This window comes from Leptodactylus fuscus, chromosome 11, assembly GCF_031893055.1.
Source record: "Leptodactylus fuscus isolate aLepFus1 chromosome 11, aLepFus1.hap2, whole genome shotgun sequence".
Lineage (NCBI taxonomy): Eukaryota > Metazoa > Chordata > Amphibia > Anura > Leptodactylidae > Leptodactylus > Leptodactylus fuscus.
Window position 1 is genome coordinate 79,091,018 of NC_134275.1, and position 23,766 is coordinate 79,114,783.

General features: G+C 45.3%; 1 protein-coding gene across 1 annotated transcript; it reads right to left on the reverse strand.

The window, feature by feature from the left end:
* Window positions 1-747: 747 nt before the first annotated feature.
* On the reverse strand, window positions 748-21,849 carry SKIC2 (SKI2 subunit of superkiller complex). The gene is made up of 31 exons (XM_075259786.1): window positions 21,699-21,849; window positions 21,102-21,174; window positions 19,613-19,734; window positions 19,188-19,297; window positions 18,953-19,070; window positions 14,398-14,512; window positions 14,228-14,302; window positions 13,602-13,655; window positions 12,929-13,104; window positions 12,560-12,691; window positions 12,103-12,248; window positions 11,798-11,944; window positions 11,453-11,537; window positions 11,265-11,371; window positions 9,605-9,751; window positions 9,063-9,156; window positions 8,767-8,979; window positions 8,565-8,675; window positions 7,159-7,270; window positions 6,938-7,056; window positions 6,681-6,818; window positions 6,350-6,487; window positions 6,038-6,142; window positions 5,810-5,960; window positions 5,220-5,346; window positions 4,916-5,126; window positions 4,719-4,829; window positions 4,393-4,611; window positions 2,188-2,328; window positions 1,632-1,846; window positions 748-1,078 (listed from the first exon to the last, which is right to left on the reverse strand). The coding sequence occupies exons 2-30, from the start codon at window positions 21,112-21,114 to the stop codon at window positions 1,646-1,648; spliced, it is 3,738 nt and encodes a 1,245-aa protein (XP_075115887.1). The 5' UTR covers window positions 21,115-21,174; window positions 21,699-21,849; the 3' UTR covers window positions 748-1,078; window positions 1,632-1,645.
* Between the last annotated feature and the right edge of the window lie 1,917 nt (window positions 21,850-23,766).

Genomic DNA, 23,766 nt, shown 5'->3' on the forward strand with positions numbered 1-23,766 from the left:
TCACATGTCCATATTTGTGATGGATTCTGTAAATTAAGAAATAAGCCGGGTCTCACCTCTGATGGATGTACAATGGACGGCTCCATCTGCTTTTCACTACAGTCATGTGACTATAGCCCAAGCAACATAGCAAATCTCCCCCTAAGCCATGGATTTTGGCAAGGGGTCAGCACCCAGCACATTCCACAACATACAAGCTTGTGCTGCTGTTAGGACTAAGGGAAACCAGATTCTCTACATACTCCTCCATTCCTGTATACGGCTGGGGTCTGGTATTGCTCCATCCAGTTGACAGGAGGAGGTGTCAGACGCAACCTATGGACATTGGGGGGAATCTAATTTGGTGTAGGGGAGTGGAAACATGGCACACGGCTCTCTCTTGCACCCATGCTGTTCCACGTGCTCCTTCTGGGCACCATTCGCCGCTTTGTACCAGGCTGGTGCGGGGACGCCTCGGCCTGAGAAATTTACCACAACTTATGCTGGTGCGTGAACTCTACGCCAGTCCCTGACCATGTTGATTTCTAATTTGGTGCACAGGAGCGCTCATGAATTATTAAGAGGCCGTAAGAGTCGGGAACTTCATTATGGCTGCCATACAGTATACCAGTCTTAACACAACCCCATTGTCTTTGATGGAAATCTGTCCCAGTCAGTGGCCCTTAGGGGCCCCAGTGCTAGCTTATACTCACGGGCCCCTTACTTTCTCCTTGTCCCGTCACATATAATGATACAAAGCACCAGCGAGACCACAAACGGGTTTATTTCATGGATTACTGTAATTTACAGCAATAAGGACCTGGCTGAAGCGGCCTGAGCGCCGGTCACTACAAGTCCCAGCAGTCACCATATAATCTCTAGCAGATATGACCGCCTCTGCTTCTCACCCGATCTCATTGTCCAACTGAAGAAGAGGGGGCGCCTCCCCCAATACTGTCCTGGGGGCAAAACCTCATAGAGGTTAAACGACAGCCCTGAACCACAGAAGTCATATCAGTGGAAATCCGGTCAGGCGTTCCCTACATAGTCCTGATGTATGTATTACCTCATCTTCAGCCATGAAAGCCTCGGCCATGTCCTAAATCAGCACAGAAGGAAAAGAGGGGCAGGGTTAGGAAACAAGAGCACTACAAAAACCAGCAGGGCTGGAAGGAGGTGTCTGAGAACAAGCTGCTGTATCTGCTGCTGTCTGACAACATGCATGACAAACAGAAGATATTAAAACACACTGATTCCAATGCAGTTGGAATTTTTTCTCTAGCCCCCACCATTCCTGAGCAATCCAGGCAGTTACTTTTGGTGTCGGATATTCTATCTAGACTCTCTAATAACAAATGGGTGATGTCAGGCAGGAGCAGCAGGGGGGCGTGGCTCCGAGCCCTGCCCCTGATTGGAGCTCTGAGGCACGCCCCTTTGCCTCTCCCTGCCAGACACCGCCCACTTGTTATTAGAGAGTCTAGAATCAGTCTATCAGACACTAAAACTAACAGCACTGATTGCTCAGGAATGGTGGGGGCTAGAGAAAAAATTCCAACAGTGCCAGAATCCGTGGGACAGCATGAAAAGAACTAGAGTTCCTCTTTAAGGAATCCCACCCTCCTCACTTCCATAATACCATGTTTAATATTAACCTCTAAGAGACAGATCACTGTGTGTACAAGCTTGCAGCAAAGACTATATCCCTCTTGATAAGCTGTGAAGCGGCATCCATCTTGGCGCAAAGTGTGGCATCTCCCACCAGTCGAGCAGCAGAGCGCACGTCCCGGCAGGCTTCATCCAGACGCTGCACGCAACGCACAATCAGGCCTTCCTGGATGTCAGTCAGTGTCATAATCTCAGAGAAGGGCTGGAAATAGAGAAGAAGAAAGTGAGGAGGAAATCTAACAGATTGTAATATCACATGTAGAGCCGAGCGCTGTGACCGGGGGGCGCCGAGGCGACTGTGCAAAGTACTGTACCAAAATCTCAGCTGTGAAAAGTATTAGGTCTCTGCAGATTCACTAACAGCAAGAAGAGAGCTTTCAAATGAAGACACTTATATTAAAACATTGCAGAACTTTTCAGTATATGATTATATATCTATACACACACATATACAGTATATATATACAGGAGGAGCAGACTGTATTGTAATATATATATACTGTATATACAATGCTGCTGGTATATAGGGGAGGGGATCATTACCATGCCACGAGCCCATTCATACACGACCTCCGTCAGACCAAACTTGTACTGCGCAACAAAATCCTCTACAGATTCCCGTAGTCCGCACTCCCTCTGAATCAGCGCCAACCGTTCTGCCAACTCCTTCACCTTCTTCACACCCTGAGGGTAAGATCAGAGACGGACTAGTAGTATTATAGTAGTTATATTCTTGTACATAGGAGCAGTATTATAGTAGTTATATTCTTGTACATAGGAGCAGTATTATAGTAGTTATATTCCTGTACATAGGAGCAGTATTATAGTAGTTATATTCTTGTACATAGGAGCAGTATTATAGTAGTTATATTCCTGTACATAGGGGCAGTATTATAGTAGTTATATTCTTGTACATAGGAGGTAGTATTATAGTAGTTATATTCCTGTACATAGGAGTAGTATTATAGTAGTTATATTCTTGTACATAGGAGCAGTATTATAATAGATATATTCTTGTACATAGGAGGTAGTATTATAGTAGTTATATTCTTGTACATAGGAGCAGTATTATAGTAGTTATATTCCTGTACATAGGAGTAGTATTATAGTAGTTATATTCTTGTACATAGGAGCAGTATTATAGTAGTTATATTCTTGTACATAGGAGGTAGCATTATAGTAGTTATATTCTTGTACATAGGAGTAGTATTATAGTAGTTATATTCTTGTACATAGGAGCAGTATTACAGTAGTTATATTCTTGTACATAGGAGTAGTATTATAGTAGTTATATTCTTGTACATAGGAGTAGTATTATAGTAGTTATATTCTTGTACATAGGAGCAGTATTATAGTAGTTATATTCTTGTACATAGGAGTAGTATTATAGTAGTAATATTCTTGTACATAGGAGTAGTATTATAGTAGTTATATTCTTGTACATAGGAGCAGTATTATAGTAGTTATATTCTTGTACATAGGAGTAGTATTATAGTAGTTATATTCTTGTACATAGGAGCAGTATTACAGTAGTTATATTCTTGTACATAGGAGTAGTATTATAGTAGTTATATTCTTGTACATAGGAGTAGTATTATAGTAGTTATATTCTTGTACATAGGAGCAGTATTATAGTAGTTATATTCTTGTACATAGGAGGTAGCATTATAGTAGTTATATTCTTGTACATAGGAGTAGTATTATAGTAGTTATATTCTTGTACATAGGAGCAGTATTACAGTAGTTATATTCTTGTACATAGGAGTAGTATTATAGTAGTTATATTCTTGTACATAGGAGTAGTATTATAGTAGTTATATTCTTGTACATAGGAGCAGTATTATAGTAGTTATATTCTTGTACATAGGAGTAGTATTATAGTAGTAATATTCTTGTACATAGGAGTAGTATTATAGTAGTTATATTCTTGTACATAGGAGCAGTATTATAGTAGTTATATTCTTGTACATAGGAGTAGTATTATAGTAGTTATATTCTTGTACATAGGAGCAGTATTACAGTAGTTATATTCTTGTACATAGGAGTAGTATTATAGTAGTTATATTCTTGTACATAGGAGTAGTATTATAGTAGTTATATTCTTGTACATAGGAGTAGTATTATAGTAGTTATATTCTTGTACATAGGAGGTAGTATTATAGTAGTTATATTCTTGTACATAGGAGTAGTATTATAGTAGTTATATTCTTGTACATAGGAGTAGTATTATAGTAGTTATATTCTTGTACATAGGAGCAGTATTATAGTAGTTATATTCTTGTACATAGGAGGTAGTATTATAGTAGTTATATTCTTGTACATAGGAGTAGTATTATAGTAGTTATATTCTTGCACATAGGAGTAGTATTATAGTAGTTATATTCTTGTACATAGGAGCAGTATTATAGTAGTTATATTCTTGTACATAGGAGTAGTATTATAGTAGTTATATTCTTGTACATAGGAGCAGTATTATAGTAGTTATATTCTTGTACATAGGAGCAGTATTATAGTAGTTATATTCTTGTACATATAATAATCTGATGGACAGTGAACATTATTGGTAACTCGCAGACAATGATGCAGGTTTGTTGTATATACTATTCTATATTTTCTGGTCAGGACATGTCTGACATGATTGGGCTATTGATTTAGAGTCATATGTATGTTGCTGGATAGTTTTTCTTGACTCTTACGTGCTATGTTTTCATTATACTATTGTTGTATATACGTCAGTTGTGTTCTTACTTCTTTTAATGTATCTGTCAGTCGTGGTTCACACTGTGTTTTATGCTGGAAGACGAGGCAGGAGAGTAGAGCAGCGATTTCCTCGGGGTTGAGAGGAGACAGCGCTCCATCCAGTACCAGCTCCGTAACCAACAATTCATGACTGCTAACTTCACAAGCCACGCGACCCTTCAGCTGCACGGCTCCGCCATCATCTATGTACTGCAGTGTGCGCAGGACCTGACATCACAGGAGGAAGGAGGCGAGAACAAGCAAAGAGTCAACCACAACGTCTGGCACAGGACAGGACCTGCTGACCCCTCCGCAGTCATCTCCATTTGACTTACATCGATCCTTTGCTGGTACTCAGGTAGGAGGCTCAATGACTGGTCAGAGGTCAGGAAGCGGAGACGATCCAGCTCGTCCATCACCTGCGATCTCTGCTCCATACGGAGATACTATAAGGACAATATAACCATGAAGCATAGGAGTAATAGAGGAGGCAAGGAGTTGATACGGTGTATACAGTCAGTGATGACATCACCTGGGACGTGAATCGAGGGCTGTTGGGGCTGCTGAAGCCTCTCAAGGCTCCTTCCAGTCTCTTCATTCTGCTGACCCCCTCCACCACCTCCAGCTCCTTCAGCTGCAGATCATTGACGGGGCAGAGCGATGTCAGTGATCCCGGGGGCAGGTCCGCCAGCCGAGACAGCTCCTGCGTCACACCGGACACTGCCGGGCCTGGGGGGTCATTTCTGTGATTGGAAGAAAAAATCATTTTGGTCAATCACTAAGAGACGGCCACGGAGTGGAGAGATTTTTATTTCATAGTCGTCTAGCTGAGTTACCTGAAGCGGGGGGTTTGGCTCCTGGCAACGTCATCGAGAACCTTATCGGCATGGACCCTCAACGTCTTACCGGTGATCATAAGGATTTCTGAGGAGCGGAGTTTAAGCAGCTTGTAGTCACATGGTCCTAGAGAGGAAGCAGCTCCATTAATACGACCACAGTTACTTGTCTCAGTCACTTGAGATACAACACTGTGCAAAAAATATAGGCAGGTGTGGAAAAAATGCTGCAAAGTGCGAATAGAAGGGTTAATGGTTTATCATCGATTACCAAAATGAAGAAAAGAGAAATGTAAATGCCATCAATATTCGGTGTGACCTTTGCCCTTTGGAGGAGGAGGAGTCCTGGAAGCAATGATATGGCCGCCACAGGTATAGCCCTGATCTCATCATCATCCAGTCTGTCTGGGATGACATGAAGAGACAGACGGACTGGAGTAAGCCTACATCCACAGAAGATCTGGGCTTAGTCCTCCAAGATGGCGGCGCACAGTGCTATATACTTATACTCAAGCTCCATACATCAGGAGCTGGTGCAGCGCTATACAGTATGTGAAGCCACACACCATAATCTTTTTACTTCTTCTTACCCTCCGGCCTGAAGACTTTGCCCATTAATAGATCATCTGGACATGGAGCCATGTTCTTCTCCCCACGCTCCGCAGGGGCCGTCTTACCATCTTGCTTCTTCTCACACAGCACCAGTGTAGTATAGACTCTATTGGTGGCGTCTGAAGACACCTGGGGTACAGAAGACAATGCGTTGGGTGCTCTGCACAAGCTCCTACGTCTTGTGTAGGATCCCGGTTGAGGCCTACCTGCAGGATGACACCCGGCACCCAGGGGTGATACTCGGTGCTGATGATGATGATACGTCCCGCGCTTAGACACTTCATGCCATTCATGGACTCTACCACTTTTTTCTAGGTAAGAAGACATGTAGAGAACGTAAGACAATGTGCGTCAAGCTATCTGCTCAGTGATATTTACCATTCTGTAGGGCGCAATGACAGAACACTCCACTCCTTTGGTTTCCCATATTGATGGGTTCCTACTCCTTATACATTGATATGTCCATCGGAGTACACGGACCCACACGGTGTCTGCTCTACTAGATATAACTATAGTACCTGCAGCATCTCCCTGGTGCGGACGAGTTCCTGCACGGTCACAAAATAGTCATAGAGATCTGCAAGATCCCCGGAGCATTCGATGTCTCCCATGTCGCCCAGCGTCTTGGTCAGGACCTTTATGCGTTGTTCATGGGCCTGCAAAATAAACACAGTTATTAGCATGTAAGTCGGCGTTATGTACAACTACAACTCCCAGCATGCCCTGACAAACAAGCTTCTAATCAGCAAAAATATCCTTAAAATGATTGATTTTCCTCCACAGTGCGGCCGTGCTGAGATCCAAGGATGGGAATACTTTGGTTACAGAGACTTACAGGCGATAACTCACCTTGCTATCTTTCTGGGTTCGGGCTTCAGCAAAACTCCTCTTCATCATGTCCTCTACTCGGAGAGCCTCGACCCGGAGGAGGTTCAGGATCATGGAGTAGGTGAGGCGGAACTGGGACTGCAGCAGGGTGGGCTTCCCCTGGACAGACAGAAATGGCGCACAATTAGGTTATAGACTACTTGTTATAAGGGAACTCTGTTTCTCAGCGCAGTGGCCATGACTTGGCCTTCTTTGCTCCTCCACCTTCCCGTCCTCACCATCATCATCTTGTGCAGATCGCTCATCTCGGGGACATCGGATTTACACAATATGATCACCATTCCGGTAGTATCCAGCCCTCGCCGCCCGGCCCGTCCTGCCATCTGTATATATTCTCCTGCATGAGGAAACATTGGCTGTTACTGCACCACCTGTAGGAGTGAAGACAACCCGAAGGCTCCTCTCCATTACCCCGTGTCACAGCAGAGACGTTACATACCCGGAGTCAGGTCTCTGAAGTTGGTACCATCGTGTTTCCTGATTGAGTCAAACACCACGGTACGAGCCGGCATGTTAACCCCCATAGCAAATGTCTCTGTGGCAAACAGGATCTGAGGAACACAGAAAAAAAATCATTATTAGAGATGAGCGAGTAGTATTTGACGGAGTAGGTATTGGATAGAACACTATGGTATTCAAAATATTCGTACTCGATCGAATACTACTCGCTATTTGCAGTAAATATTCGATTCAGAGCCAGCGTTGATTGGCCGAATGCTATACAGTGTATAGCCTGCGACAAATCAGCGCTGGTTCTGCAGCAGGCTCGTCCTTGCTAGGCAGGAAAGCTGGCAGCTTGCTGTTACGAGGGAGCTTACTTTTTCTCATAGGAATGAACTGAACAGCATTGATTGGCCAGTGTACAGCATTCGGCCAATCAACGCTGGTTCTGCCGGAGGCTCATCTGTGAGGAGGCGGAGTCAAGATTGGACCACAATAAAGACTGCTGTGGTCCGAGCTTAGACCCCGCCTCCTCACAGACGAGCCACTGGCAGAACCAGCGTTGATTGGCCGAATGCTGTACACTGGCCAATCAATGCTGGTCAATGCATTCCTATGAGAAAAAGTAAGCTCCCTCATAACAGCAAGCTGCCAGCTCTCCTGACTAGCAAGGACAAGCCTGCTGCAGAACCAGCGCTGATTTGCCGCAGGCTCGACCTTGCTAGCCGGGAGAGCTGGCAGATTGCTGTTATGGGGAAGCTTACTTTTTATCAGCGCAACTGCAAGCGCTGTGCAGTTAAAGTGCACGGACCCCTATAATGACCCCTATAAACACTCTCCTCCTGCTACTCGTGGACTTGGTGACTCTCCATTAGTCGAATAGTGGTTTCCCCTGAAACGAGCATTTTTTCCCATAGACTATAATGGGATTCGATATACGATCGTGTAGTTGAATATTGAGGCTCTACTTGAAACGAATATCGAATCTCGAATATTTCACCGTTCGCTCATCTCTAATCATTATCCTGCAAAACCCCACAGAAAGTCATACAAATAACTACAGCAGTAATGTCCCTCTGTTACTCCTCCTGAGAATTTATGAATAAATTGACAAGTGGGTTTTACCATGCATGCCCCTTTGAATTGGGATGTGTCCCTGAGCATTAGGACACTGTCTATTAGGACACTTGACAATGTATTGTCACTTCCAAGAGGAACAACAGAGGCACAGACTAATGCAACGTTCTAAGACTAGATGGGCCACAATTTTTACAATTTTTTGGAATTGCCTGTATTTACTTAAAACAGACACTGGGTCTTCTTTAAGACTGAAAATCCTCTGTAAGAGTGTAGGAATCAATTTCAGATCAGCACGTCAGATTTTGGCTTCTTGTCCCCACTGACCTTGACAAGTCCACGGCTGAATAACATCTCCACCACCTCCTTCAGGATGGGCAGGATGCCGCTGTGATGGATCCCGATCCCTCTCTTCAAGAGCTCCAGCATATGTAATACCTGCAAATATCATATATATATATATAACACTTACATCATTAGGCATGCTGGGAGTTGTAGTACCTCTGTAGGTGCTGGAGACAGTACATACCTGGGGAAGCTGGCGATCGCCTCCACGCAGCCGGCTTAGGCACTTGTTATAGTATGTCTGGATTTCGCTTCGCTCCGACGCCGTACACAAGTCAACGGTGGTCAGCGCCCCGGCGTTCTGCTCGCACCGAGAACGGGAGAAGGTGAACACCACGACAGGAAGAGCGTCCCGCTGCCGCAGAGACTGAATGAGGGACAGCCATGTGCCCTTATCCTGCAGGGGCAGAGGTGACCATTAACCCTTCACCATAAAGATATATCATGACACCGATCTTAGACCCACTGATTGTCGCTTACGTGTCCGGCTCCGCCTCCATGGGGGTGTCTGGCTCCAAATGTCTGCGAGTACTTTGAGGATCGTTCCTTTTTTGCTTCCACCGCTGCATAGTATCTGGAGAGGTAGAGGGGATATTATTAGGATGCACATTAGGGCACGGCATTATGGGTAATTTCCAAATAGAAAACCTTATAATCAACCTAAGGCAACTGGTAAATAAAACCCCGCCCTGGAGGTGTCGGCAGTGTATACAACCGCCATTATGGCAGCCTGTACTCAATGGAGTGCGGTACAAGAAACAGATTTATCATTGAGTTTAATAGAAGCTCTGTCTTCACTTGGCTTTAAAGCTCCCCCTAGTGGTGGATGTGGATGTGGTGAATGACCGGAAGTAACTCTGTACAGAGGATTGGTCCAGGGACCAGGTGTTGGCCACCTATTGGTCATGTATTTATGGCCTATCCTTATATGGCCTATGCAGCTTACCCTAGGCAGTGGGAGAGGATCGTACCCTGGGCATTGTTGGAGGGACTCTACCCTGGACAGTGGGGCTGGACCTTACCCTTTGGTCTGGAAGTTTCCAGTAGCATCAAGCAGCAGAAAGAATTGATTCTGTGTCTTCTGACTGTTTCCCGTGTACAGATAATGCTCCAATGGGACCGGCCTCTTGGTCGTACTGATAACGTAAATGTTCCTCCTCTTAATCCTCCTGTCAGAGGTTAAAATAAATTGTACAATACTATTAATAAAATCTTAAAATTTCTTAAATTGAGACAAATAATCAGTATTTTTCATGCAGCACATTATAGGGTTTTCCAGGACTTGAATGAACTATCCATTGGAGAGATCACAAACATCAGACTTGCAGGGGTCAGACACGGTCATGGCCAGGGCAATTAGTCCAGTGTACAGAGCCGAGCTCACTGGACATACACCGCTCTGTACACTGCATATAGACCGGCCCAGCTCTGTTCATGTTCCAGTGACAGCCCATTGATTGCCCTGTGGTGGAGCCGCAGGGGAACTGAACATTGGCTGCCAGGTTCTTGTGTAGATTACATCTGATTTCTGCGGGTCCCGGCTCAGGAACCCCCTGTGACCAGCTTAAAGGGATCCTATCATTAAAACTCAATTTTTTGTCCTTAACACGTAGGCGTAGCCTTACGAAAGGCTATTCGTCTCCTACCTTTCGATGTCTTCTCCACGCCGCTGTTCTGTAGAAATCCTGGTTTTCATCGGTATGCAAATGAGTTCTCTCGCAGCACTGGGGGCGTCCCCAATGCTGCAAGAGAACTCTCCAGCGCCGCCTCCATCTTCTTCAGGAACGGCCTCTCTTCGCGTCTTCTTCCGGAGATGGGTTCAAACTTCTAGGCCTTGGGCAAAGCCGACTACGCATGCCCGCCGGCCACAAGAAAATGGCTGCTTTCACTGTATTGTAAGCGGCCATTTTCTTGTGGTCCGTGGGCATGCGCAGTCGGCTGCCCGAGGCTTAGAAGTTTGAAGCCAGCACCGGAAGAAGACGCACAGAGAGGCCGTTCCTGAAGAAGATGAAGGCGGCGCTGGAGAGTTCTCTCGCAGTATTGGGGACGCCCACAGTACTGGTTGAGCACTGGGGCCCGCCCTCAGTGCTGTGAGAGAACTCATTTGCATACTGAAGAAAACCGGGATTTATATCGAAAGGCGGCGCGGAGAAGACATCTAAAGGTAGGAGAAGAATAGACTTTCTTAAAGCTATTCCTACGTGTTAGGGACAAAAAATTGAGTTTTAATGATAGGATCCCTTTAAAGGGGTTCTCCAGGAAAACCTGGAGAGGGTCGGTGGTTGGCTAAAATAAAAGAAGGAACACTCACCCACTCCTCATTTCCAAAATTGGTCCCCTGTTCAATTTCATGCCAGCACTCACATGTTGGGTACCAGTGATGTCACCACTATTACATCACCAGCTGAGGCCAGGGATTGGCTGCAGTGGACAATGGAGCGGCTTTGCTTCCGTTCCAGCTAGCGCGGCCATGAACAGGGGACCTGACACTGAATTAGAGGACAGGGCTAGATGAGTAACCCTTTCTATCTTTTACTTTAGCCCACCCAGGGATTTCCAATTTGCCTGGACACCCCCTATATAATGATAGGATCCTTCTGCAATTCTAATGTATGGCCATATATCATATTATCACACAGGCTTATATGTAAACTAGTGCGTGCAACCAAAAAACAGACTCACCCAATCCAGTCTGCAAACTCCACGGTGTTGGGGACGGTGGCGCTCAGAAGGATGATGTTCACATGTTCCGGCAGCATTATAAGAACCTCTTCCCATACGACACCGCGCTGGGAGGGAATAGACATATAGGGTTAATAAGGATGTGAGGGGCACTTACCTCAATATGATGAGGATTGATAATCACTTACCTCAACGTCATTAATATAATGAACCTCATCAAAGATGACCCACTCCAAGTCCCGGATGACATCAGAGCCATTGTACAGCATTGACCTGGGAGGATGAGGGGAGAAATAAAACCTCGCATATGGATATAAATATATATATATATATATACGTCCATCATTATCAATATAGAGCTCCGCATCATGCAAAGGCCTGGAATTCTGCAAATACACTTCATTACTTATCAGTGTATACTCCACAGCTGCAATCAGAATTCTGCAAACTTCACGGATGGAGGAGTTACAAGTCAAAAACTGAAGTACCGTATGGTGGCCAGACCCACTATGGGACCTTATAAACTGATATACCTTAAGATCTCGGTGGTCATGATAAGACACGATGCCCCGGTGTAGAGCTGGACGTCTCCAGTGATCAGACCGACGTCTCCGAATGTGATCTTGAAATCTCTGAATTTCTGATTGGACAAGGCCTTGATGGGAGAAGTGTATACAGTTCTAAGGAAGAAGAGGTCAGCAGTTACAGACTATAGAAGGGGCAGTATGGACACCCCAGGGTCACTCCTAGAGGTCTGCATGGTATATACATAGACATACCCCTACTACTCACTGAGCTCTGCTGCTACTTTTCGTGTCTCTTAGATGTCTGCACTCACCTGGTCATGTGCTTGAGAGACAACGCTATTGCGTATTCGGCCACCACCGTCTTCCCAGCAGACGTGTGAGCGGCGACAAAGACCGAGGAACCCGCCTCCAGGCACTGCACAGCCTTCTTCTGGAAGGTGTCCAGCTCAAATGGATGCTGCAAGGACAATGACATTGTACCATAGTAAAGGTGGTAGGTAGAAATTCAGCCTAAAGTCACATGACCTGAGCTGCAATACCAAGCACAGCCACTATACAATGTGCGGCGCTGTGTTTGGTATCAATGTGTGTCAGAGAGTCAAAACCTCTTCAATCAGCTGATCTACGCGGATCCCGGGTGATGTCACACATCCTAAGCGATCAATACCATCATCCTGGAAAACGCCTTTAACTCCCGTACACTGAAACGTTCTGGAACAGGCCGCTCTACAATCACTCACCACAATATATAACACATCGATATCCTACCTTAAAGGCCAGCTCTGGGATACGCTTATAGAAATCATCCACAGGGGAATTACTGTCCAGAGGGACGGCCCATTGTTCCTGGGGGGCTTCTTCTGGGGTCGGTAGGGCCGGAGGCGCCGCACTGGAGACCGTCTGAGAGAGACAATTAGGGTGGTAAGAAGCGCTGGCAGTGATCCCCATAAAGAACAGTCAGCCTGTTTCTGCTGTAGTGCATTGTGAGATACGTAGTGTACAAAAGGCAAACCATTCAGAATTATGAATGCTGCTCTGAAGTACAAGACATCGTAACTGTGGCATAATAAAGTACGATGTGTACTGATACTATACAAGGACCCCGGGGCAGACTTTTTCCCATGATCCTCTTGTTACCTCCACTCCCAGTTCTTCCAGGCTGTTGCTCCTCGGCAGACTTTCTGTCTTTGTTCCCTTCTCCTTCTCTTTGGCTTTTCCATCTTCCTCATCCTCACTGGAATCTCCCAAAGCGAAATCTTCCAGAGATCCCAGCAAACTTGCAAAGGGGAGGATCCCCGGATGACGTGACCCATCTGCAGCAGTGAATTGCATCTTATAGATTAAGGACGGTCTATGGGAAAGGCTATTAAAGAGATTTTCCAGACTTAAAGAGATGACCTATCCACAGGATAAGTTGGGGTCTCACACCCGCACAGATCAGCTTTTCTAGCAGCCTCCAGGTGCCTAAAGCTGCTAGTGGATGGGCCGCAGTGACAAGAGATAGGACTGGAGCAGCAATTCACCAGAACCACCACTATGCAGCGGACGGGGCTGCTGAGCCGCTCCTATCACATGTATATAGCGATGCTGCAGCGCTCCTTGTCCCCTGCAGCAGCTTCCAACACTCAGAGGCTGCTGCAACAGCTGATCTATGCGGGGTCTGGGTGTCTGACCCCGACAAATGACATATTGACGACCTATCCTGTGCACAGGTCATCAGTATGAAAAAATCAGTGTGGGGCCAGAAAATCCCTTTAATAGGGGAAATGCCTTTGTGCAATATAATGCAGCAATAAAAGTTGATAGTTACCCGGCTGCTTGAAGTTCATTCCATGTTTCCACCCAGGGGGGACGCTTAGTAAATCTGGAAGAGACAAATATCCATCACTCTCCTCGCCCTGAAAATTCTCTAGAAATGTCGTACAAGTAACGCACAACTTAACGTTTTTTAGAAAATCGCCAGAAATCCAATTTTTTGGTCAAAACCCCTTCTCAAAGTGATTACAGGACGTCCCAATTATCCTAAAAAGGGTCTCTGGTGGACCCATCATGTCCCTGCATTACATGGGCAGTTCATTGATTTGAACACACAGATACAAAAGTAGCCGAATCTGTCTCCTGTCCTGGTAGTTTGTTACAATGTATCAGTGCAGGGCAGGATCCTTAGCTCACAGATGACTGACTACACTGGATACAATTGTAACAAACCCTCAGCGAGTGCTATTAGTTCTGTGCAGGTTTTCAGTCTCTGCAATGGACATCTGACAGGGCTCCGGCCTCTCTCCGCCTTGACTGGCTGATAACAGGGAGCAATAGATTGATATTTTCATCACCAATTGAATCCGATCATTGTCAGGAGCGCGCTGACTCCTAGTGGGAAAATAAATGGCCGACCACTTCAAAATAAATAGGGAGAAGACAGGCAAGAGGCTGCACCTTTCTCAAAATCCAGCGCCTCCTCCTCATCCCCGGCCGCCTTGATCTGTTCCAGGGTGGGTTCATCCATCCCTCCTAAGAAACAGAGAGATGGTGTGAGGAGAACAATCAGCAAAATGGTAAAACGTACCTACATGTAGAAGGCAGGGGTATGGTGTTTCATCACTTACCAGGCCAGAAAGGAAAGTTGGAGGTGCTGCCCTTAACGGACTGTGAGGGGGGCCCCGGGGGGCGGCGGAGGGAGAGCGAGTTCTGGGCAGAGAGGCCACTGTGTCCGATGGTGACCTAAAAAAGCGAGGGGTGAGGGACGGATTTAGGAGAGAACAATCCGTCATATAAATATATAGTAAGCTCAGTAACATGCGAAGATTCATCAGAGTTACATCCTGTATTGTACTATGGAGCTAAAGTCACAAGCCATTTGGCTTCAGAGCTGAAATCTTCCAATATTTGAATTTATAGTTCCCACCTTCTACTACAGAAGCTAAGATGTTAAGGTGACTACTACTGTACTACTGTATTGAGTGGCAACCAAAATAGTGAGCGCAGCTCTGGAGTATAATACAGGATAAGTAATGTAATGTATGTACACAGTGACTGTACCAGCAGAATAGTGAGCGCAGCTCTGGAGTATAATACAGGATAAGTAATGTAATGTATGTACACAGTGACTGTACCAGCAGAATAGTGAGCGCAGCTCTGGGGTATAATACAGGATAACTAATGTAATGTATGTACACAGTGACTGTACCAGCAGAATAGTGAGCGCAGCTCTGGAGTATAATACAGGATAAGTAATGTAATGTAAGTACACAGTGACTGCACCGGCAGAATAGTGAGCGCAGCTCTGGAGTATAATACAGGATAAGTAATGTAATGTATGTACACAGTGACTGCACCAGCAGAATAGTGAGCGCAGCTCTGGAGTATATAATACAGGATAAGTAATGTACTGTATGTACACAGTGACTGTACCAGCAGAATAGTGAGCGCAGCTCTGGAGTATAATACAGGATAAGTAATGTAATGTATGTACACAGTGACTGCACCGGCAGAATAGTGAGCGCAGCTCTGGAGTATAATACAGGATAAGTAATGTAATGTATGTACACAGTGACTGTACCAGCAGAATAGTGAGCGCAGCTCTGGAGTATAATACAGGATAAGTAATGTAATGTATGTACACAGTGACTGTACCAGCAGAATAGTGAGCGCAGCTCAGGGGTATAATACAGGATAAGTAATGTAATGTATGTACACAGTGACTGTACCAGCAGAATAGTGAGCACAGCTCTGGAGTATAATACAGGATAAGTAATGTAATGTATGTACACAGTGACTGTACCAGCAGAATAGTGAGCGCAGCTCTGGAGTATAATACAGGATAAGTAATGTAATGTATGTACACAGTGACTGTACCAGCAGAATAGTGAGCGCAGCTCTGGGGTATAATACAGGATAACTAATGTAATGTATGTACACAGTGACTGTACCAGCAGAATAGTGAGCGCAGCTCTGGAGTATAATACAGGATAAGTAATGTAATGTATGTACACAGTGACTGCACCGGCAGAATAGTGAGCGCAGCTCTGGAGTATAATACAGGATAAGTAATGTAATGTATGTACACAGTGACTGCACCAGCAGAATAGTGAGCGCAGCTCTGGAGTATATAATACAGGATAAGTAATGTACTGTATGTACACAGTGACTGTACCAGCAGAATAGTGAGCGCAGCTCTGGAGTATAATACAGGATAAGTAATGTAATGTATGTACACAGTGACTGCACCGGCAGAATAGTGAGCGCAGCTCTGGAGTATAATACAGGATAAGTAATGTAATGTATGTACACAGTGACTGTACCAGCAGAATAGTGAGCGCAGCTCTGGAGTATAATACAGGATAACTAATGTAATGTATGTACACAGTGACTGTACCAGCAGAATAGTGAGCGCAGCTCTGGAGTATAATACAGGATAAGTAATGTAATGTATGTACACAGTGACTGTACCAGCAGAATAGTGAGCGCAGCTCAGGGGTATAATACAGGATAAGTAATGTAATGTATGTACACAGTGACTGTACCAGCAGAATAGTGAGCACAGCTCTGGAGTATAATACAGGATAAGTAATGTAATGTATGTACACAGTGACTGTACCAGCAGAATAGTGAGCGCAGCTCTGGAGTATAATACAGGATAAGTAATGTAATGTATGTACACAGTGACTGTACCAGCAGAATAGTGAGCGCAGCTCTGGGGTATAATACAGGATAACTAATGTAATGTATGTACACAGTGACTGTACCAGCAGAATAGTGAGCGCAGCTCTGGAGTATAATACAGGATAAGTAATGTAATGTAAGTACACAGTGACTGCACCGGCAGAATAGTGAGCGCAGCTCTGGAGTATAATACAGGATAAGTAATGTAATGTATGTACACAGTGACTGCACCAGCAGAATAGTGAGCGCAGCTCTGGAGTATATAATACAGGATAAGTAATGTACTGTATGTACACAGTGACTGTACCAGCAGAATAGTGAGCGCAGCTCTGGAGTATAATACAGGATAAGTAATGTAATGTATGTACACAGTGACTGCACCGGCAGAATAGTGAGCGCAGCTCTGGAGTATAATACAGGATAAGTAATGTAATGTATGTACACAGTGACTGTACCAGCAGAATAGTGAGCGCAGCTCTGGAGTATAATACAGGATAAGTAATGTAATGTATGTACACAGTGACTGTACCAGCAGAATAGTGAGCGCAGCTCAGGGGTATAATACAGGATAAGTAATGTAATGTATGTACACAGTGACTGTACCAGCAGAATAGTGAGCACAGCTCTGGAGTATAATACAGGATAAGTAATGTAATGTATGTACACAGTGACTGTACCAGCAGAATAGTGAGCGCAGCTCTGGAGTATAATACAGGATAAGTAATGTAATGTATGTACACAGTGACTGCACCAGCAGAATAGTGAGCGCAGCTCTGGGGTATAATACAGGATAACTAATGTAATGTATGTACACAGTGACTGTACCAGCAGAATAGTGAGCGCAGCTCTGGAGTATAATACAGGATAAGTAATGTAATGTATGTACACAGTGACTGCACCGGCAGAATAGTGAGCGCAGCTCTGGAGTATAATACAGGATAAGTAATGTAATGTATGTACACAGTGACTGCACCAGCAGAATAGTGAGCGCAGCTCTGGAGTATATAATACAGGATAAGTAATGTACTGTATGTACACAGTGACTGTACCAGCAGAATAGTGAGCGCAGCTCTGGAGTATAATACAGGATAAGTAATGTAATGTATGTACACAGTGACTGCACCGGCAGAATAGTGAGCGCAGCTCTGGAGTATAATACAGGATAAGTAATGTAATGTATGTACACAGTGACTGTACCAGCAGAATAGTGAGCGCAGCTCTGGAGTATAATACAGGATAAGTAATGTAATGTATGTACACAGTGACTGCACCAGCAGAATAGCGAGCGCAGCTCTGGAGTATAATACAGGATAAGTAATGTAATGTATGTACACAGTGACTGTACCAGCAGAATAGTGAGCACAGCTCTGGAGTATAATACAGGATAAGTAATGTAATGTATGTACACAGTGACTGCACTAGCAGAATAGTGAGCGCAGCTCTGGAGTATAATACAAGATAAGTAATGTAATGTATGTACACAGTGACTGCACCAGCAGAATAGCGAGCGCAGCTCTGGAGTATAATACAGGATAAGTAATGTAATGTATGTACACAGTGACTGTACCAGCAGAATAGTGAGCACAGCTCTGGAGTATAATACAGGATAAGTAATGTAATGTATGTACACAGTGACTGTACCAGCAGAATAGTGAGCGCAGCTCTGGAGTATAATACAGGATAAGTAATGTAATGTATGTACACAGTGACTGTACCAGCAGAATAGTGAGCGCAGCTCTGGGGTATAATACAGGATAACTAATGTAATGTATGTACACAGTGACTGTACCAGCAGAATAGTGAGCGCAGCTCTGGAGTATAATACAGGATAAGTAATGTAATGTATGTACACAGTGACTGCACCGGCAGAATAGTGAGCGCAGCTCTGGAGTATAATACAGTATAAGTAATGTAATGTATGTACACAGTGACTGCACCAGCAGAATAGTGAGCGCAGCTCTGGAGTATATAATACAGGATAAGTAATGTACTGTATGTACACAGTGACTGTACCAGCAGAATAGTGAGCGCAGCTCTGGAGTATAATACAGGATAAGTAATGTAATGTATGTACACAGTGACTACACCAGCAGAATAGTGAGCACAGCTCCGGAGTATAATACAGGATAAGTAATGTAATGTATGTACACAGTGACTGCACCAGCAGAATAGTGAGCGCAGCTCTGGAGTATAATACAGGATAAGTAATGTAATGTATGTACACAGTGACTGTACCAGCAGAATAGTGAGCGCAGCTCTGCGGTATAATACAGGATAAGTAATGTAATGTATGTACACAGTGACTGCACCAGCAGAATAGTGAGCGCAGCTCTGGAGTATAATACAGGATAAGTAATGTAATGTATGTACACAGTGACTGTACCAGCAGAATAGCGAGTGCAGCTCTGGAGTATAATACAGGATAAGTAATTCAGGATCTGTAATGTATAGTATAGTATAAGAACTGACTGGTCCCATCATTGCTTGCTCTTATAGTACCTCACTGATCCCCCGGAGTTCCCCCGTTGCTGCATTACGTTCCATGCTGAGCTCTGTCTGTGGGGCGCTGATCTCCATATGATAAAGTGAACTGACATCTTTACTTCGAGGAAAAGACCTGAGAGAATAATAAGATATTTGGTCTGTAATGAACCTTCACCTCTCCACCACTGGTGATCCATGCATACTGATATTGTACAGACATTGGTCACCGGGCTCAGCAGATGTCACTCACCTTTGGCTTCTATCAAAGTCATGGATAGAAAGCCATTCCGGGTCAGTAAGATATTTATCAACTACTTCAAAGGACAGATCAACTTCATATGGAGGTAACCCATGAGGAACCTGGAACAGAAAGACGGGAGTCGTGGAGAGATCAGGGCCGTGTGACTCAGGATAAAAAGAGGCCTTTCTACAACTTGCTAATAGACTTTGTGTTTTCTCACATCTGAGGATTTGCTACATTTGTATCTCTAGAGAGATCATCCCATTAGCAGCACAGATCTCTCTCCTGTTCAGTTTGCTACAATCTATCAGCGCAGGTCCCAGGTCCAGGTTGTTTAGAAGTGTCCATCACAGGAGACAGCTTCCTCTCAGTATGTGGAGCCGATTATTTGGCAGGTTCCTCCTAGGGGTCCCGTGAGTGAATACTGGACTTACCGTGGATAAAGGAAAGGTGGAGCCTTTAGGGTTGGGGGAATCAGTGATCAGCTCCAATCTCCCGGCAATGCCGACTTCCAGTATAGAAAGAGGGAGATCCAGTGGATCCACTGAAGAGAGATCTGGAGATGAAAGTCATGTGATTAGTACAATGGGGGGAAATGATTAAAGCCAAGCAGCTGCTCATATCCCCCCGAGCAACCTCTTATTTTTCAAGGACTCTACTATAGATGAAAGACGCAATCTGATTGGTCGCCACGGCTGCTCCACCGTCACTTTGTACTATTTTGATAGATCTCAGTCTCTATTTTGCAGATTTCCTATCACATATATCAACTGGATGTGGTAAAAAATGGCCGACTATTGGGTATTCAAACGGGATCTTCACCAATCTGTATAACAGCAGCAGTACCCAAGGTACAAAGAGAACGGATGTCAGCTATGAGACAAAAGACAAGTTGAGAGCTGCTCATTTGCGCATTCGCAGCCACTGGTAAAGGTTTGTCAAAAGGTTACAAAAAAGGCGATAAGTGGCGCTCGCACTACAAGTCCCAGAAAGTCTTCATAACATGTCCCGTGGGTCTTCCCGTTGACTACATGTATCCCCTATCCACAGGGAAGGGAGTAAGTGTGTGCCCTGTGGGGGTCCAACTGCTGGGATATTCAGTGCCCCATGTTCATGGAGTGGTGGTGCCGGCACTGCTCCATTCACCTCTATAGGCCGGATCATACGCTGCGCCCACTGATATGTGTCAGTCCTATAGAGGTGAATGGAGCGGGGTTTATACATCAGCACCTATGTTTCATTTACAGGGTCCTATGTTCATATGATTGGTGGCGACTCAGTGGCCAGATCTCACATTTGACCTATCCTGTGGATAGAGGACGAGTGTTATTATAGGAAAATCCCTTTAATGAGGTTTTCTGGCCCTTTATGCATTTTATACTGACATCCTATCTGCAGGATATGATCAGTATTTCATCTGTGGGTGTCAGACACCTTGACCCTGCACAGATCTGCTGCCGTATGCTATAGAAGTGCCTGACAGGGCCTGAAGCAGCTTTGTGACTATTCAAGTAATAGGCACAAAACTGAGCCCCGTCCACTATATAGCACTGGTACTGGGGACGCTACTGGATCAGCAGATCTTTGCGGGATCCAGGTGTCCCTCAGCGGTCAGATACCCTATCCTGTAGATCATCAGTATCAAGAATGTATATGGAAAATTCCTTTAAAGGGCTTTCCCACTAATAACACTTATCCCCTATACATACGATAGACCCAAAGAAGGGGTCTGAGCACTGGGATCCCCCGCTGATTGCAAGATCAGGGGCCCCTGAATGTCCCACATTAATGAAACAGACATCATGGACAACCTAAGACTTGTATTCCACAATAGATGGAGACTGTCAGAGGTTCCCAGGGCATTCTAGCACTTGTAGTCCCACAAGATCCACCAATTCTTGGCCGTATGAGCATTGCGCTTACCTAGTTTACTCATTGTACAAGTCGGCAGCTCATACGACACGAGGAAGGGTCTGCATCAGAGATCTGGACAATGCTGAGGATGGAAACACAAAGTGCATCAGAGAGTTGCAGAACTTTTCAGTGTACGGCATTAACACCCATCCAAAATCTGAGGTCTGGGCGTCTTCGGTAACAAGAGTCTGAGTCCTGAATGAAAGAGGTATTCCAGCTATAGGGTTTAAATGTTAGATAGGTGGGTGTCCAAGCGCCAGGACCCCACAACTGCCCGCGGGTCTATAATGGCCATATACATAACCGCTACTGCATGTTAACTCCTCGCAGCCCTGGAATTGATGACCGAAGACCCCTTTTCTAGAGACCGGTGGGGTTTGTGCAGCAATATGGCCCCCGTACAACCCCCCTCTATCTATAGAAAGTACAAAGGATCTGATCTTTGGGGTAATTGTATAACGATGCCCCCCCCTAATTCTATATGGCCACATATACAGTGCACTCATAGATGATATATAAGTATATACCAGTACATATATCCTCAGCCCCAGTGACGTCAGCAGACACTATGCAGAGTCAGTATAAAGAGAAGCCATTGTTAGTTACCATTCAGATGCAGGGAGCTGCACTGTGCCAGTGTGTCACTGAGAGGGGAAGCAACATGACACATCGGACCCCTACGTCAGAACACAAAACTTGTTAAAAATGTCTCCAATAAAACCATTTTATGGATCAGTTTTATATACAGTTTCCCAGTGTTTTATCCACGGCAAAATGGCCGCCGCAAACTACCACGTGACTCAGGAACTTTGTCCTCTGGTGACGAAACATTCTTTGGCAAAAAAGAAAAGCAAAACGCGATGGGGGAGCAGTGTGGCCACGCAAGGACGTCATGACGCAAATGACTGGCGGAAGTGAATTTGCGACCTGTGTATGGAACGTGGGTGGCTTCCTGATGGTTGGCAGGACTGTATGGTGGTGACTCGCTGCCTGCACTCGTTATAGCTTTTATGCCTGATCGCCTATTAGCTGAGGAATGTTGGCTTGAGGAGATTACTGTGAATATGTGTATTAATGGGAAATAGGAACTCTGCATCGGGGGGAGCTCTGGATGATACTGTGTATGGGGGGAGCTCTGGATGACACTGTGTATGGGGGACTCTCTGTATGACACTGTGTATGGGGGGAGCTCTGTATGACACTGTGTATGGGGGGGAGCTCTGTATGACACTGTGTATGGGGGGGAGCTCTGTATGACACTGTGTATGGGGGGCTCTCTGTATGACACTGTGTATGGGGGGGAGCTCTGTATGACACTGTGTATGGGGGGGATCTCTGTATGACACTGTGTATGGGGGGGAGCTCTGGATGACACTGTGTATGGGGGGCTCTCTGTATGACACTGTGTATGGGGGGGAGCTCTGGATGACACTATGGGGGGAGCTCTGTATGACACTGTGTATGGGGGGGAGCTCTGTATGACACTGTGTATGGGGGGGAGCTCTGTATGACACTGTATGGGGGGGAGCTCTGTATGACACTGTGTATGGGGGGGAGCTCTGTATGACACTGTGTGTGGGGGGGAGCTCTGGATGACACTGTGTATGGGGGGCTCTCTGTATGACACTGTGTATGGGGGGCTCTCTGTATGACACTGTGTATGGGGGGCTCTCTGTATGACACTGTGTATGGGGGGAGCTCTGCATGACACTGTGTATGGGGGGAGCGCTGGATGACACTGTGTATGGGGGGGAGCTCTGGATGACACTGTGTATGGGGGGGAGCTCTGGATGACACTGTGTATGGGGGGGAGCTCTGGATGACACTGTGTATGGGGGGGAGCTCTGGATGACACTGTGTATGGGGGGGAGCTCTGGATGACACTGTGTATGGGGGGGAGCTCTGGATGACACTGTGTATGGGGGGAGCTCTGGATGACACTGTGTATGGGGGGAGCTCTGGATGAAAAGATGATGGGTCTGGGCAGTGGTGAACCTAGCCTCTCTGCTGCCTGAGGCGGCCGATCAAAAGACGCCCCCTCAGAGGTCATGGGTCTTCCAGTAGGACAATGACCCAAAACACACTTCAGGTCAGCACTAGAAAATGGTGGTGAGAGAAAGCCCTGGAGACTTGTAAAGTGGCAGCAATGAGTCCAGCCCTGAATCCCATAGAACACCTGTGGGGGAGGGGGAGAGATCTCTTGTGGCAGTTTGGAGAAGGCCCCCTTCTCATCTCAGGGGGGACCTGGAGCAGCAGCCAAAGAAGAATGGTCTAAGATTCCAGCAGAGCCTTGTAAGAAACTCATTGCTGGTTAGCGGAAGCGGTTGTGCTACCAAGTATTAGGCTGAGGGCGCCAATACTTCTGTCCGCACCAGTTTTGGAGTTTTCTGTAAAATGATCAATGATGTGACTTTTTTTTCATTCTCTTTTGTGTTTTTTCATTGCAAGCAAAATAAATGAAGATATTACCAAAGAGTTTGTGCTTGTAATCATTATCTGGGGGACAACGAGGATTATCTGACAGGACTGCAGGGGGGCAATACTTTTGGCCAACACTGTAGATAGATATTTTAGACAGTTTATTGCTCATAGACTTTTTTTTAGTTTTCCATTCAGAGTCACATGAGGGTTTATTGTTTGCAGTACACATTATTCCGTACAATGTACTGAGAAG